The sequence below is a fragment of the Astyanax mexicanus genome, chromosome 8 (genome assembly GCF_023375975.1).
Source record: "Astyanax mexicanus isolate ESR-SI-001 chromosome 8, AstMex3_surface, whole genome shotgun sequence".
Classification (NCBI taxonomy): Eukaryota; Metazoa; Chordata; class Actinopteri; order Characiformes; family Acestrorhamphidae; genus Astyanax; species Astyanax mexicanus.
This window is the reverse complement of record NC_064415.1, coordinates 14,856,202-14,869,270: the sequence shown is the minus strand read 5'-3', so window position 1 is coordinate 14,869,270 and position 13,069 is coordinate 14,856,202. Positions and strand designations below refer to the sequence as shown.

General features: G+C 38.3%; 1 protein-coding gene across 1 annotated transcript in view; it reads left to right on the top strand.

Moving 5' to 3' along the window:
- dnah2 (dynein, axonemal, heavy chain 2) overlaps positions 1-13,069 on the top strand; it is a 210,302-nt gene that overhangs the window by 136,558 nt on the left and 60,675 nt on the right. The window contains exons 43-47 of the mRNA XM_049482490.1: positions 165-282; positions 9,493-9,629; positions 11,244-11,381; positions 11,552-11,710; positions 12,381-12,533. Of these exons, the coding sequence (XP_049338447.1) occupies positions 165-282; positions 9,493-9,629; positions 11,244-11,381; positions 11,552-11,710; positions 12,381-12,533 (705 nt within the window). The remainder of the gene's footprint in view (positions 1-164; positions 283-9,492; positions 9,630-11,243; positions 11,382-11,551; positions 11,711-12,380; positions 12,534-13,069) is intronic.

The window sequence follows — 13,069 nt, the reverse complement described above, 5'->3', positions numbered from 1 at the left end:
GTCTCCAGCACATCACTCTAACTTGTAAAAGTCTCCCTCCAGCAGACACTCCCTCTCTGACATCTGAACTCAATTTCTTTTTCCGGCCCCCGCCTCGCTCTCACCCACCTTTCCACGACACCGCTCCACTCTTGACCTCTGACCTTTGGCATGTGATCCCCCAGGAGTACCCTCTGAACCCCAAAGCAGTGAGTCTTGGAGAGCTGTATGGAGAGTATGACCTCTCCACCAACGAGTGGACCGACGGCGTTCTCTCCTCTCTGATGAGAATCGCCTGTGCAGGTATTGGACGCCATATATATAACTAGCTGCATTTACAGGCACGCTGATAGTTTAATATTAGTCTGATTCCTTTTAATTACTGTTAAAGCATTTTATCACAGGACATCTGTAATGTACATGATTGATGTGTATGGGGGAGAGGGGCTGTGCCAATCTGATGCTCTGGTGTCTGTATCGATCTGATACTTGCCAGAGTCACTGGATTAAATATTAGAAGGAAAATAAAAGCACAATCCAATATGATTTAATAACCTACACAATAATAAATACTATTACAATAATAACCTATACAATAATAAATGTATTAATGCATTTATGTCAGTGTTCTAGAACATTTGTTTAATAGTTTGAATGTGATGTTATTTAGATTTAGCCATGTTAAGAAAAGGTTGCAGTATCAGTTTCGTATTGGATATGAAAAAGTGGAATCACGCCACCCCTCAGTCAGTACGCTGCTCCCAAAATACCTGATACAACTAATTAACTAGCCCTTATTGAGTTGAAGGTGTTGTGTTTGTGCAGGAATTCACTGCAGTATATTGCAAGTCAGGGGTTCCTTCAGGGCCATGCTATAAAGTAGTAACCTTGAATTTAAATTAATTTAAGAGAGATTGGGGAGGATATGTCTATCCAACATTTTCATTTTACACAGAAACATGTTTAGGCTGTCAGTTCAGTGGCAGGCAATGGAAACTTTGCAATGAATTTTGTAATGTAAATTGTAAATTTTGTAAATGTAAAAATATAGACACTTTTAGTAATGATAACTTGAAAATGAGCAGATTTAACAAAAGGTTAAATCTAAGAATGGCATAATAGCACTTCTTCATGTCCAAAACTGATATCAATACTGTATCCTTGAGTATCTGTTAATACTGATATTGGATACTTTTCTTTCCCTCTATAAAAATAAGCTGTTACAAATACAGCTCTGGAAAGAAATTAAGAGACCACTTCAGTTTCTGAATCAGTTTCTCTGATTTTGCAATTTATAGGTATATGTTTAAGTAAAATAAACATTGTTGTTTTATTCTACAAACTATGGACAACATTTCTCCCAAATAGAGTGTATAGAATGTATTTGCAGGAAATGTTTTCAGACCTCAAATAATGCAAAGAAAACAAGTTCATATTCACAAAGTTTTAAAGTTTAGAAATCAATATTTGGTAGAATAACCCTGGTTTTTAATCACAGTTTTCATGCATCTTGGCATGTTCTCCTCCACCAATCTTACACACTGCTTTAACTTTATGCTGCTTTACTCCTGGTGCAAAAAATCAAGCAGTTCAGCTTGGTTTGATGGCTTGTGATCATCCATCTTCCTCTTGATTATATTCCAGAGGTTTTCAATTTGGTAAAATCAAAGAAACTAATCATTTTTAGGTGGTCACTTGTTTTTTTCCAGAGCTGTATATATGTTATTCTGAATTAATTTTGCTTAACATGAACATATGTCTCAAAGCTTAACCCACACACGTAGGCTTCGGTTCTAGGGGTACTTTTTTATCCAGTATTGAAATGAAACTGATGCATAGTATCTGATCAGCACACAACTAGTTAAACCTACAGGTTGTTTAATAAAATAAAAGTCAAGTGCACTGGAATCTTCACTGGAGCATGGAGTCTCTCAAAACAAGTGACATGTTTGATTTGTAAGGGACGAAAATCTCTGAAATACTCGTATTACTTAGAGCACCCCACCTGGGATAAGTAAAGATAATCCCATCAGGATTTGGTTTAAGACTGCTACAGTCTAACTATGATGCAGTCGTGTAGAGAGCACAGTTTGATTGTCGTGACCAGATCTCTGCACTGACTCATGGGACATTCTGGAGTTTTCTTGAGTACAACACATCTGCTGACAGCTGTATGACACCTAAACAAGTATGAGTGACAAAGGGCAAAAAGACTCACATTTTCACGAAGACTCTGAGACGTTCCTCAAGCTGCAGGTTTTGTTAGAAACTGACATCATGAGATGTTTAGATGGAAGACTGATATTTTTAAATGGCAGGAAAATCGTACCTCGGTTAACGTCATGAAGAGGCCATTTGTTGTTGTGGTTGTCATACAATGATGGCTTTCATATAAACAGACTAAGTTTCTCAGACTAGAAACTTAACATAGTTACGTAAACCTAAATATAGTGCACAGTGTTGCATCAGGTTAGGTCTGTTTATATGAGGCTTTTAATGGAGACCATTGCCAGCGTTGTTTACAGAGATCAGGTCCAAGCTCTTAACAAGCAAGTCAGTGAGGCATCAGTCACAATAAAAACACTATAACACCTTTATTAATCTGCTCTTTCTCCAACATGCAATATCAACCAGATAACCAATTTAAAACATTTTAACAAAGTGATAGAAAGCATTAAATGAGCAGAGAGAAGGAATAAACCAGATTTAATAAGACCGAGAATAGATAAAGTCATACCTCCATTAGATTAGTTCAACTAAAAAAGTAATTAGAAACGAAATCAAAAAGGCAATCTAAAACAATAAGCACTAATGAAACTCTAACAAGGCTAATGAAAGAAAAGGGGACTGTAAGTGTTGTATGGTTTTTAAAAATTTAAATGGGAGAGAGCCTGAGGAACATTTAACAAGAATGAGCTCAGAATTTTGTAACCATAAAAAAATAAAAGACTCCCGACAGCATCTCCTGCAAAACACAGGCTTACATCATTGCATAGGTTTTGGATTATTAAAATATACTGTTGAATAATACTATTACTAGTAAATTGAATTTCTATAGCTGTTCCAAAACTGCTGTTGGTTTAAAGACTGCTTTACTTGACAAAAGGCTGAACAACCAAAACAGTAGTAGCAGAAGACTCATCAACCTTATTAGCAATTTTATTTACTTGTATATGAAATAAAGCACGCAAAGCCATAATTCCTAAATCTATTGCATTATTGCGGAGGCAACTGGCTCTCAAGAAATAATTCATATAAAAATGAAAATGTTTTTTATTGCTCTTCACAATTAGCAGTTTAACCATCCTCCTTCTCCTCCTCCACACCAATTAGGGCTTGACTAACCTAAATCTCTCACTCCAACATAAATGTGAAGGTTGGCAGCCCTGCCTTCTTTTAGTTGTAGCAATAGTTTTACCATCTACATGAGTTTTTTGTTTTACTTACATATGATAAAAGTGATGTAATCAGGCAAAGAGCCTGTAATAAGTATGAAGTAATAAATGCAGCTACATCTGCAGCTGACTTTGTTGTTTATTGTGTTAATACTGTATATTTCAGGTCTAATTTTAAGCATATTTTGTTGTTGTTTCATTGGAATATGGGGATCTGTAGGGTGTGGCTTGATTAATAATACTCACATCTTTCTAAATGACTTCTGGAACCAACTTTTTAAATGCTGGCCATGCCTTTCCTCATCGCTCACCATCGGTGTGTAGACATTCCCTCCAGTCGGTCTCTCCAGTGCATTCACTTCTAAATTGTAATCTGTTTATATTGGCATATACTTGCTGAAGGCTTTAAGAGTAAATTATCACATCCTATGCGAAGTTTATTTAAGTCTGCTTGAATAAAAGTATGTATATAGGTATATAAAGTAATTTCATTGGTTCAGGTGAACATTGCTGCTTTGAGTTGCATGTTAGCCAATTTTAGTTGCATTTTTGGTCAAACAAGGTTTTGTGAGGATATTCCTGTTGAAAAAACACAGTTTTGTGGAAGCACTGCTCATGATTAAATTAGCACTTTAAAGAAACCATTAGCTTTATTCTCGCTATGGTTCTTCCAGTATTGCTTCACTGACTGCTAAAATAACAGAATTTAAAATTATGTACAGCTTTGCAAATAGCACTTGTAAGCAGACCTAGATAAAAATACCTGTTTCTAAAGGAGCATTTTACGATCTTCAGCACACTGAAAATGAGGCTGTCAGCAGTAACTTTGAAGAAGGATGCAGGAGGTGCTTCCAGGGCACAGGTGGAAGATTTAAAACAGTGTGACTGTTTAAGAAGCTTCATTTCATTTGTTTTGGTAAATTTGTACTTAGAGGCAGATGCCTTTAGGAGATAATTTGTCCACAGGGAGGAGTTTAAAAGGGGATCGATAATAAACTAAGGCTTTTTGCTTTTTTTTAGTAATTTTTTTACTCTTAGAAAAGTGTGCTTCCCTCTCCGTGCATACTAACACACTGAGGGTTTATCTGTAGACACAGGACCTGTGAGTGCTGCTGCAGTTTGACAGGGGAAATGCTGACACTGCAGCTGATTTTTCTGCTAAAGGACTGAAGGCAGCGATGGAATAATAGGATGTTTAATTAGAGTAGATGGCTGTGACAGCAGGGAAGGATAGGTAGCTATAATTGACAGAGAGATATATGCAGTATGCCTTTAAAAATAATGGTGTCTAAATAGTGCTCGGGTTAATGTACAGTTCTAGGTCAAATGTTTCGTTAGCATAGAACCTCTTAATTATATGCAGGTTTTGAGTAGTGGTCCTCAAACTGGTTCTCAGTGATCCTCATAGATCAGTTTTTTGCTCTGCTTAATGTTATGCAAGGCAAGTCATGGTGCATGTGAAGTTAGCTAGTTGAAGAGATTATAGATTGGTAAGCTTTTTTTTATTTCAGCTTTTAGCCTAGCACCCACAAAGTACTTGTTTACTTCCCCTGGTTTGTGTGGATGTTAAAAGTCAGTTTAGTAGGGATTTAGCCTAGGATCAATTCGCTTCCTCAGCTTTGGTTTGTATGCTTGCTGAGACTGTAGGCATTTTTGTAGTTAGTTTGCTCTGGTCTAAATCAATTAATGAGTTTGTAAACTTAGGCTGTGACTGAAATGGCTCCCTATTTACACAGGAAATTTGGCAGTGTTAAATCAACACTTATTAGTGTTAAACTTTACACTCTTAGTGTTAATTTAACACTAACAGTGTTGATTTAACACTGCCAAATTTCCTGTGTACTTATTAGGGCACTATTGAGTACGTCGGCCATTTTGTGTTCCAATCATAAGGGGAAATTCGAGCACTATAAAATCCCATAATGCATCATGATTTAAAGTAAACATCACTGCTTACTAAGCAGGCTAAATGTGTCCCAGAATGCATTGCGAGTGTCACTACTAAGCAACAGACAGCCAAACAAACAAAGCGGACAACTTGCAATCAAGGTTGCCAGATTGTTACAATTGGATTCAGATACAATCAAGTCACTGAGTAAAACATGTTTAAAATCCACCATGAAATCCATGCTGAAAAAGTGCTGCCCAAACAGCTGATGTTCAGCAAATCAAAAATATTATTGGGTTTATTCCAATAATAAAATAATACCTTAAATATCTTAAATATCACCAATTACAAAAATATATATATTTAAACAATTTTATCTGCATGTGTGTATTGTGTATTTTGTGCATTGTATGATAGGACACAGAAACCAAATAAACATAATTACAGTATATAAAAAAATCGCAAGCAATGAAAGAAAGAAATACTCATACATCATAACCAACTCAAACACTGCTTATTCAAATTTCCATCAGCAGGACTAAAAGCTCTGTCTCTGCAAGGGTAGCTATCTGACTACAACAGTTCAATTTCCAAACTCTTAACACTTGGTAGTTTTTCCTCCCTTCAAAGCACAGTGTTTCCTCCAGACATTTTTAGACATCACTTAACATTTAGCATAAAGCCACGCAATCTGTCAACACTGCTAGCCGGTGTACGCTGCTCATTTCAGGTGTTTCTCCATGTAGTTCATTAATGTGAGGATTAAGTTTGTAAAAATATTAAACGTAACAGTTAGAGATTACTTCATCTGCTGTGTTCGAATTCACTCCTGTTTTCTCTGCTACTTAGTGAACTAAATAGTGTCTCCCTACATGGTGTAACACTAATGAGAAGTAGAGAGCCATTTCGGTCACTGAGTTAGAGTGTTCTCTGCTTATTGGTCAGACATGTCTGGGGTGGAAGCAAAAATTAATACAATACAGGAAGAACGCTCTGTGTTCTGGACTATTTTATTTATTCATAGCTGAAGTAATTATCTGGGTGACATACCGAGTTTAACTACACCTGCAAAATGCAGTTTAGATCTGACCTGCTGAGCACACCTGATAGTCATGTCAGTGTAAAGCCATTTAAGCTGACAGTGCTTTTTTATTTTTAGCAGAGCATGTGGTTGAATTTTGGTCAACCTTCTCTGGCAAAGTTTCCTAAGTCCTAACAGCTGCTCAGAACTTTAGATCCCTTCATGTGACACCCTAACTCCTTTTCACCCTTCTACTTTCAGCAGAACAAGGATTATGGGAAATGGAGTTCCATTACCCTAACATTTTTTGTCAGTGTTCTCTCTTTGATCACCTAGCAGCTTAAGGAATCAGGAGAGGGGGGAGGGGCAGGGGGGGCAACCGTGAGCTTGTGTGTGTTTGTGTGATGTGTGTTTGTGTGTGTGTGTGTGTGTGTGGCATGTGCCTGTGTGTCATCAGCTCTTGCGATATGTTGCGCTGTGGGTGACACATGCGCGTGGGCTGAGCGGTACTTACTGACACACTGCTGGTGTGCATTCTGTTCTCCTTAAAGCTCAACCCCACAGCAAATCACGCACACACACACTCACACACACACACTCACACACAGACAAAAGAACACAGCCTGGCAAAGTGCCATTCTCTCTTTGCGGTCTCAGGCCTGGAATGCGTCCCTTGACACTATACTTTTTCAGTTCAACTCGACACGACTCCGTCAGAGCCACTAATTGTGTTCTCCTCTGTGAGACTCTTTAGAGTCGCTCTCAGACCACCATCGTCATCATGTCCCTTTTCTACTCCTTTCTCTTTTTCTACAGTTTGCTTTTAATGCTGGACCGGGTCAGCGTGTTGATTGGATGAAATGTCACTTTTGACACTTTTTTTTTTCCAGTGCACTCTGTTTTTGCCAACGCACTTCTCACTCCCTTTCACTCTCCAGAATCATCTTCTGTCCTGCTGTGTGCAGAATTGTAGGCCAAAGTCTCTCTCTCTTTCTATTAATCTCTCTCTCTTTCACTCTCCACTTTTTCCTCTCACTCTGTTGCAGATTGGAGAAACTGCAGTACTCAAGGGTAGTGTGTGTGTGTGTGTGTGTGTACTGTATAACTCAGCTCCTATGTGGCTGTCATAGCCAAAGAGATGGCCTTTTTCCTGCTGCCTGTGTTACTCCCTCTGCTGCAGCAATCCAGCTACTGTATGAACCACCTTACTTACCCGTCTCCATCTCTCTCTCTCTCTCACACACTCTGTCTCTCTCTATCTCTGTTTAATTTCCTTTTCTTTCTTTCTGTTATCTCTTCTGATTTTCTCAAAATGCCTTTAGTTAGTCTTTCTTTGTCTTTATCTGTCACTCTGTCGCTCTCATTTTTTTCTTTTTTCAGTTTTCCTATTTTATTTCTCATGTCACGCTAGCCAGACACGGGGTAGACACAGATGCAGATACTCAACACAAAGTTTATTAACTTTGGTAAGGTCAACAACAAGAGGGCAGCGAGAATAAAAAACATACCAGAGAGAATAGTGAAGCAAGCCTGGGTCATACCAAAACAGCAAAAGAAGACTAAAAAAGAAGACTAAAAAAAATACAGAAAAAGGTCAGCAACTAAACAGACAATAAACTGGGCAAGGCAATAACATGGAAGTCGGTAAAACAAAAAGGATCATCCGAAAAAAGGCAAAAAATACAAAATAAACATGTTGAACAAGATCAAGTAAACTAGAATCAGTACAGAGGGGGATATATACACAGGAGGACAGGTAAGAACAATCAGAAGCTAGGAGAGCGGGAACACCATAGCATCACATGATCAGTGGAGTCAGGAAAGTCTGGTGTGATTGCATGCTGGGAAGTGGACTTTTGTATAGCAAGTTTAGAGTTCAAAGCAATATTTAAAAAAATATTTCCTATCTCACTCCCCATGTGTCTCTATCTCCCATTCTCTTACTTTTCATTACTTTTTTGTATTTTTTTCTCCTCATTTCTCTTTCTCTCTTTTTTCTCTTTCTCTGTATTTCTTCCTTTATCTTTCTGCTCTTTTGTTGTCATCAGTTTATCTAGCTCTTTATATCTTTCTCTCTTTTCTATTCATCTTCTATTCTTTTCTCGGTCCTTTAGTGCCAAAATCAGTAAATCTGTGCTGTTGTCACTCTCTCTCTCTCGCCGGTGCATGAGTTTGTGTTCAGTCCGAAGGCAGTGTCTGTGGAGGAACTCTTTGGCCAGTTTGACCTGGGCTACAGCGAGTGGGCCGATGGTGTTCTTTCCGCCACTATGCGCCAAGCCTGCACAGGTTACCATGCTGCCGTGTGGAACAGTGACATATTTGTTTGTTTTTGCTACCCGCCAATCACACGCTGAGGCCAGTCGCTGGACTGCGTTTGCCTGTCTGAGTGCTTCTCATTTCCTTTGCTCATTTTTTTTCTGTTGCAAATTATGTTTTCTGCTTTTTTTTCAGGAGCAGTTAAACTGAGTGACTTTTTATATTTTGATTTTCAGGGCTTTTGTTGGAGTCTTGTTACCGTGTGGGTTTTGGTGTGATGGAATTTTGTGTTTGAATGGTGTAATCAGGGATTGCAGGGGCTCCATATGTTTGGTATCTGTTGCTATTCATCTCTGTTTGTTTATTTCCCCTCCTCGCTGCTTGGAGAGGGAAGCTCACCCAGCGGAGAAATGACAGTTGCTTTTGCTGTGTGTGACAGGTTTGATGTTATGTGCTTACCCAGTCAGTCAGCCTGTGTGTGTGTGTGTATGAGAGAGTGAGAAAGAGAGAGAGAATGTGGATGTGTGTGTGTCTGCGTGTTTTTGTGTACGTGTTTGTGAGCGAGAGAGAAAGAGAGACAGTGTACGTGTGTGTAAGACAGATGGCCTGTGCTGTGTTGTGGTTATTGTTGTGGGCTTAGTAAATGAGACACACATGGTCAGATGAAGGGAGAGGAGGAAAAAAAGATAAATGATCACTTAGAGCATTTGCTACAAAAGCCTGCGAGTCTGTATAAATAGAAAGAGACAAGGAAATAGATAGAGAGTCAAAGAGAGCAAGGCATGTTTGCAAATCTGTTTGTCTGTGCTTGTGAAGGAGAAATGCAGAGGAAGCGAGAAGCAGTGAATAAGTCAGGATGCGCACTGTAAGTGTGTGTGTGAGACAGTCTGTGTGTTTGTTTTATTGCCTAACTGCCTCTTCCATCTCTCTGTCTCTCCTGTTGCTGAGCTCAGATGAGAAGCCAGATGAGAAATGGATTGTGTTCGATGGACCAGTGGATACTTTGTGGATTGAAAGCATGAACTCAGTGATGGACGACAATAAAGTTCTTACGCTTATCAACGGAGAGAGAATCGCCATGCCTGAACAGGTACAGCCTCTGGCCAGAGGAGCTTACATCTACACTAGACCCTGATCTGCTGAAATGTAACACTATGCCCCGTTAAAAAATCACTGTGTGCTTGTACGTTTCACGTATCATTATGAGTCAGTTTTACCAAGAACCAAATTTTGAATGGAAAGTCCCAGCTTACTGATGATAGCTCTATTAAACACACTGGCTGAGCGCTTTATTAGAAAGAGATTAGGAAGACAGGAAGGACTTTATTAGAAAAGAGACTTTTCTGGAGCACTTTTATGCTGCACATTTTTCATTGTATGACATCCCAAATTTGTTCCATTTGATTCAGAGCACTGAACCTCTTGTGATCATGTTCATGCGACCAGTATCAGAGGATTTTGCTTTGTGGCATAGGACATTATTTAGCTGGAAACAACTGTTAAAAGATGGGTAAAGTAAAAAGGAAATCTCCTTATGATATACAGCCCTGGACAAAAATGAAGAGACCACTTCAGTTTCTGAATCAGTTTCTCTGATTTTACTATTTATAGGTATATGTTTGAGTAAAATAAACTCTGTTGTTTTATTCTATAAACTACGGACAACATTTTTTCCAAATTCCAAATAAAAATATTGCCATTTAGACTTTTTAATTGTAGAAAATGAGAAATGGCTGAACTTGTTATAAAACAAGTTCTTTTATAAAGTTTTAAGAATTCAGAAATCAATATTTGGTGGAATAACCCTGGTTTTTAATGTTCTCCTCCACCAGTCTTACACACTGCTTTTGGATAACTTTATGCCTTTACTCCTGGTGCACAAATTCAAGCAGTTTAGCTTGGTTTGATGGCTTGTGATCATCCATCTTCCTCTTGATTATATTTCAGAGGTTTTCAATTTGGTAAAATCAAAGAAACTCATCATTTTTAAGTGGTCTCTTATTTCTTTATACAGAGCTGTATGTATATGTATAAAGCAGGCAAGCAGGTGTTATCTTTAGATTGTCAAAAGTATTGGGTATTAAAAATAGTTTGTCCTGCTTTTGTTTGAGCAACTCTCTGTACTGTCCAGATAAAACTTTTTACTAGGCTTTGAGGATTTGATTGCATTTATTGAATTAGCATTGATTAAGTTTAGAACACTGAATGATCACCTGATCTCACATCGCTCCAGAGCACCATCTTTCCACAAAAAAAAAACGGTTCCACTGCTCCACAGCTCAGTGCATCAAGGGGAATTGGGCGTAGTGCTAATAGGTTCATGTTTATAACGCTCTGTGTTGTGTGTGCACATCTTTGTTAGCTATGCTAACAAATCTATGCACAATCTATGGATTTTAGATCCGTCATCCGCATATCTCAGTAATATTCACATGGCATGAAGCCTGAATCTCTGTTTTGATCAATAACCCTCTCAGAAATTGTCCAGAATCAATATTTAACAGAAAGGAATAGTTCAATAAAATATCAAATTAACCTGCTTCATCAGTTACCCATAAATCATTTAGTAGACCAAGACATATTTAGTATCTGTGTTTGTGCTTTTTGTTAGTTTTCCACTAAAAGATACAGCACTAACAGCATGTTCCTGCACAAATTGCAAAGATTTCTCTTTCCTGACCTTGATTTCCCTATGTGTGTGTAGGTGTCCTTGTTGTTTGAGGTGGAAGATCTAGCTGTGGCGTCTCCAGCGACAGTATCCCGCTGTGGGATGGTGTATAATGACTACTCAGACCTGGGCTGGAAGCCCTACGTTCAGTCCTGGATCGACAAGCGGCAGAAGGTTCCCCACACTACACAGGCCATTAAATGACTGATGCTACCATTAGTTCCTCCATTAGTTTGTCCTCTGTATGGATGAGTGATGGCGAAATGAGCACTCATCTTCTTCTGTAACCTTTTCCTGTTTCTCTCGCTTTCTCTCTCACTTTCCATCCCACTGTCTATTTATAGATGGAGGTAGATCACCTGAAGCGGCTGTTTGACAGATACATAAAGAAAACAATAAGCTTTAAGAGGACTCACTGTAAGGAGCTGGTACCCATCACTGAGCTGAACGGAGTCATTTCTCTCTGCAGACTCTACGATTCATTGGCCAGTCCTGAGAATGGGGTCAGAACATTGCACTTACACTACCTGCCCACAGTAGCTTTCCCAAAAAACTGTTTTTAAATTTAAATTACTTATTCAATTTATTCATAAAATTGTATGGAGGTCTACTCTAGTTAAACCTCTCGTATTCACTTATAGCATTAGAGCCATGCTGGTTACTATAAGCAGGCTTCATACAGTCATAAAAAATCTGGAAAAGTCATGTAACATGAAAATAGCAATTTCCAGGCCTTGATAAGTTTCGGAAAAATAAAAATACCTAGAAAGTTTTGGAAAAGTCATGGAAATTTGATCTACAAATCCTCGTGTTTCAGTTTATCAATGGAGAAAATCTATTTTGAGCTAACAAATACTTCATCTCAGAGTTAATTCAGTAATTTAGCCCTACACAATGGAGCTCTCAGGATCTGACACACATTTTATTATTCAATATTGTGTGTTAACATTTTATCTGATTCATTTTAGGCGTACTATAATCAATTTTAATTATAGTTTAAGTTGATTTTTTGTTATTGTCCATGTCTGCAGTGATGTTTTAAAAATCATATGGTCATGAAAATTTGCCTTAAAGGCATGGACAAGTCATAAAAAAATAATGAAAATGTTTTGGTTAAAAAGTGTATGAACCCTGTAGAAGTTCCTATAGATTTTTTTTAATCTTCCTATTTAGGTAAACCCAGCAGACAATGAGAACTATGGCAGGATGGTAGAACTTTGGTTCATCTTCAGCTTGATCTGGTCTATCTGTGCTTCTGTGGATGAGGACGGACGCAAGAAGATCGACAACTTCTTGCGAGAAATGGAGGGCACATTTCCTAACAAGGTGTTTCAGATAATCACACAACAATGCATTCCCTAACATGACGCACCTATTCATCTTCATATAGTAGTAGTGCATTTACACAGTTGTACTAGCTATGGATCTGACTTACAACAGCTGTATGCATTCATTGGGACATTTGGTCATATAGTTTATCTTTACTGATCTTTTTTTTTTTTTAAAGTTACTTTATTAGTTACTTTCAGCAGCTGCCAACAACAGTTCAGCCTGAGTGCTAATTTTAGCCTATTAGCTTGTTATCTCGCTAGCCTGTTGTTATTTTGGCGTGCTTGTGGCCAACAGCAGCCATTATACATTCCAGCAATTAGGCGACAACTGTGTTCCTTTATCCTGATTACTGGCCCTCTAACTTTGGTTCTTTTTCAGCAAAAACATGAGCAGAAACTGTGTTAAAGCGGAGTACTGTGCATTTATTGTAGCCTGCTTGGTCATGACACAAAAATAACACGACTGGCCGCAGTAAAACAACAAAAATGAGCGTGAGAGAAAGAACTTATTGTGCTGCAGCAAGACCTAGG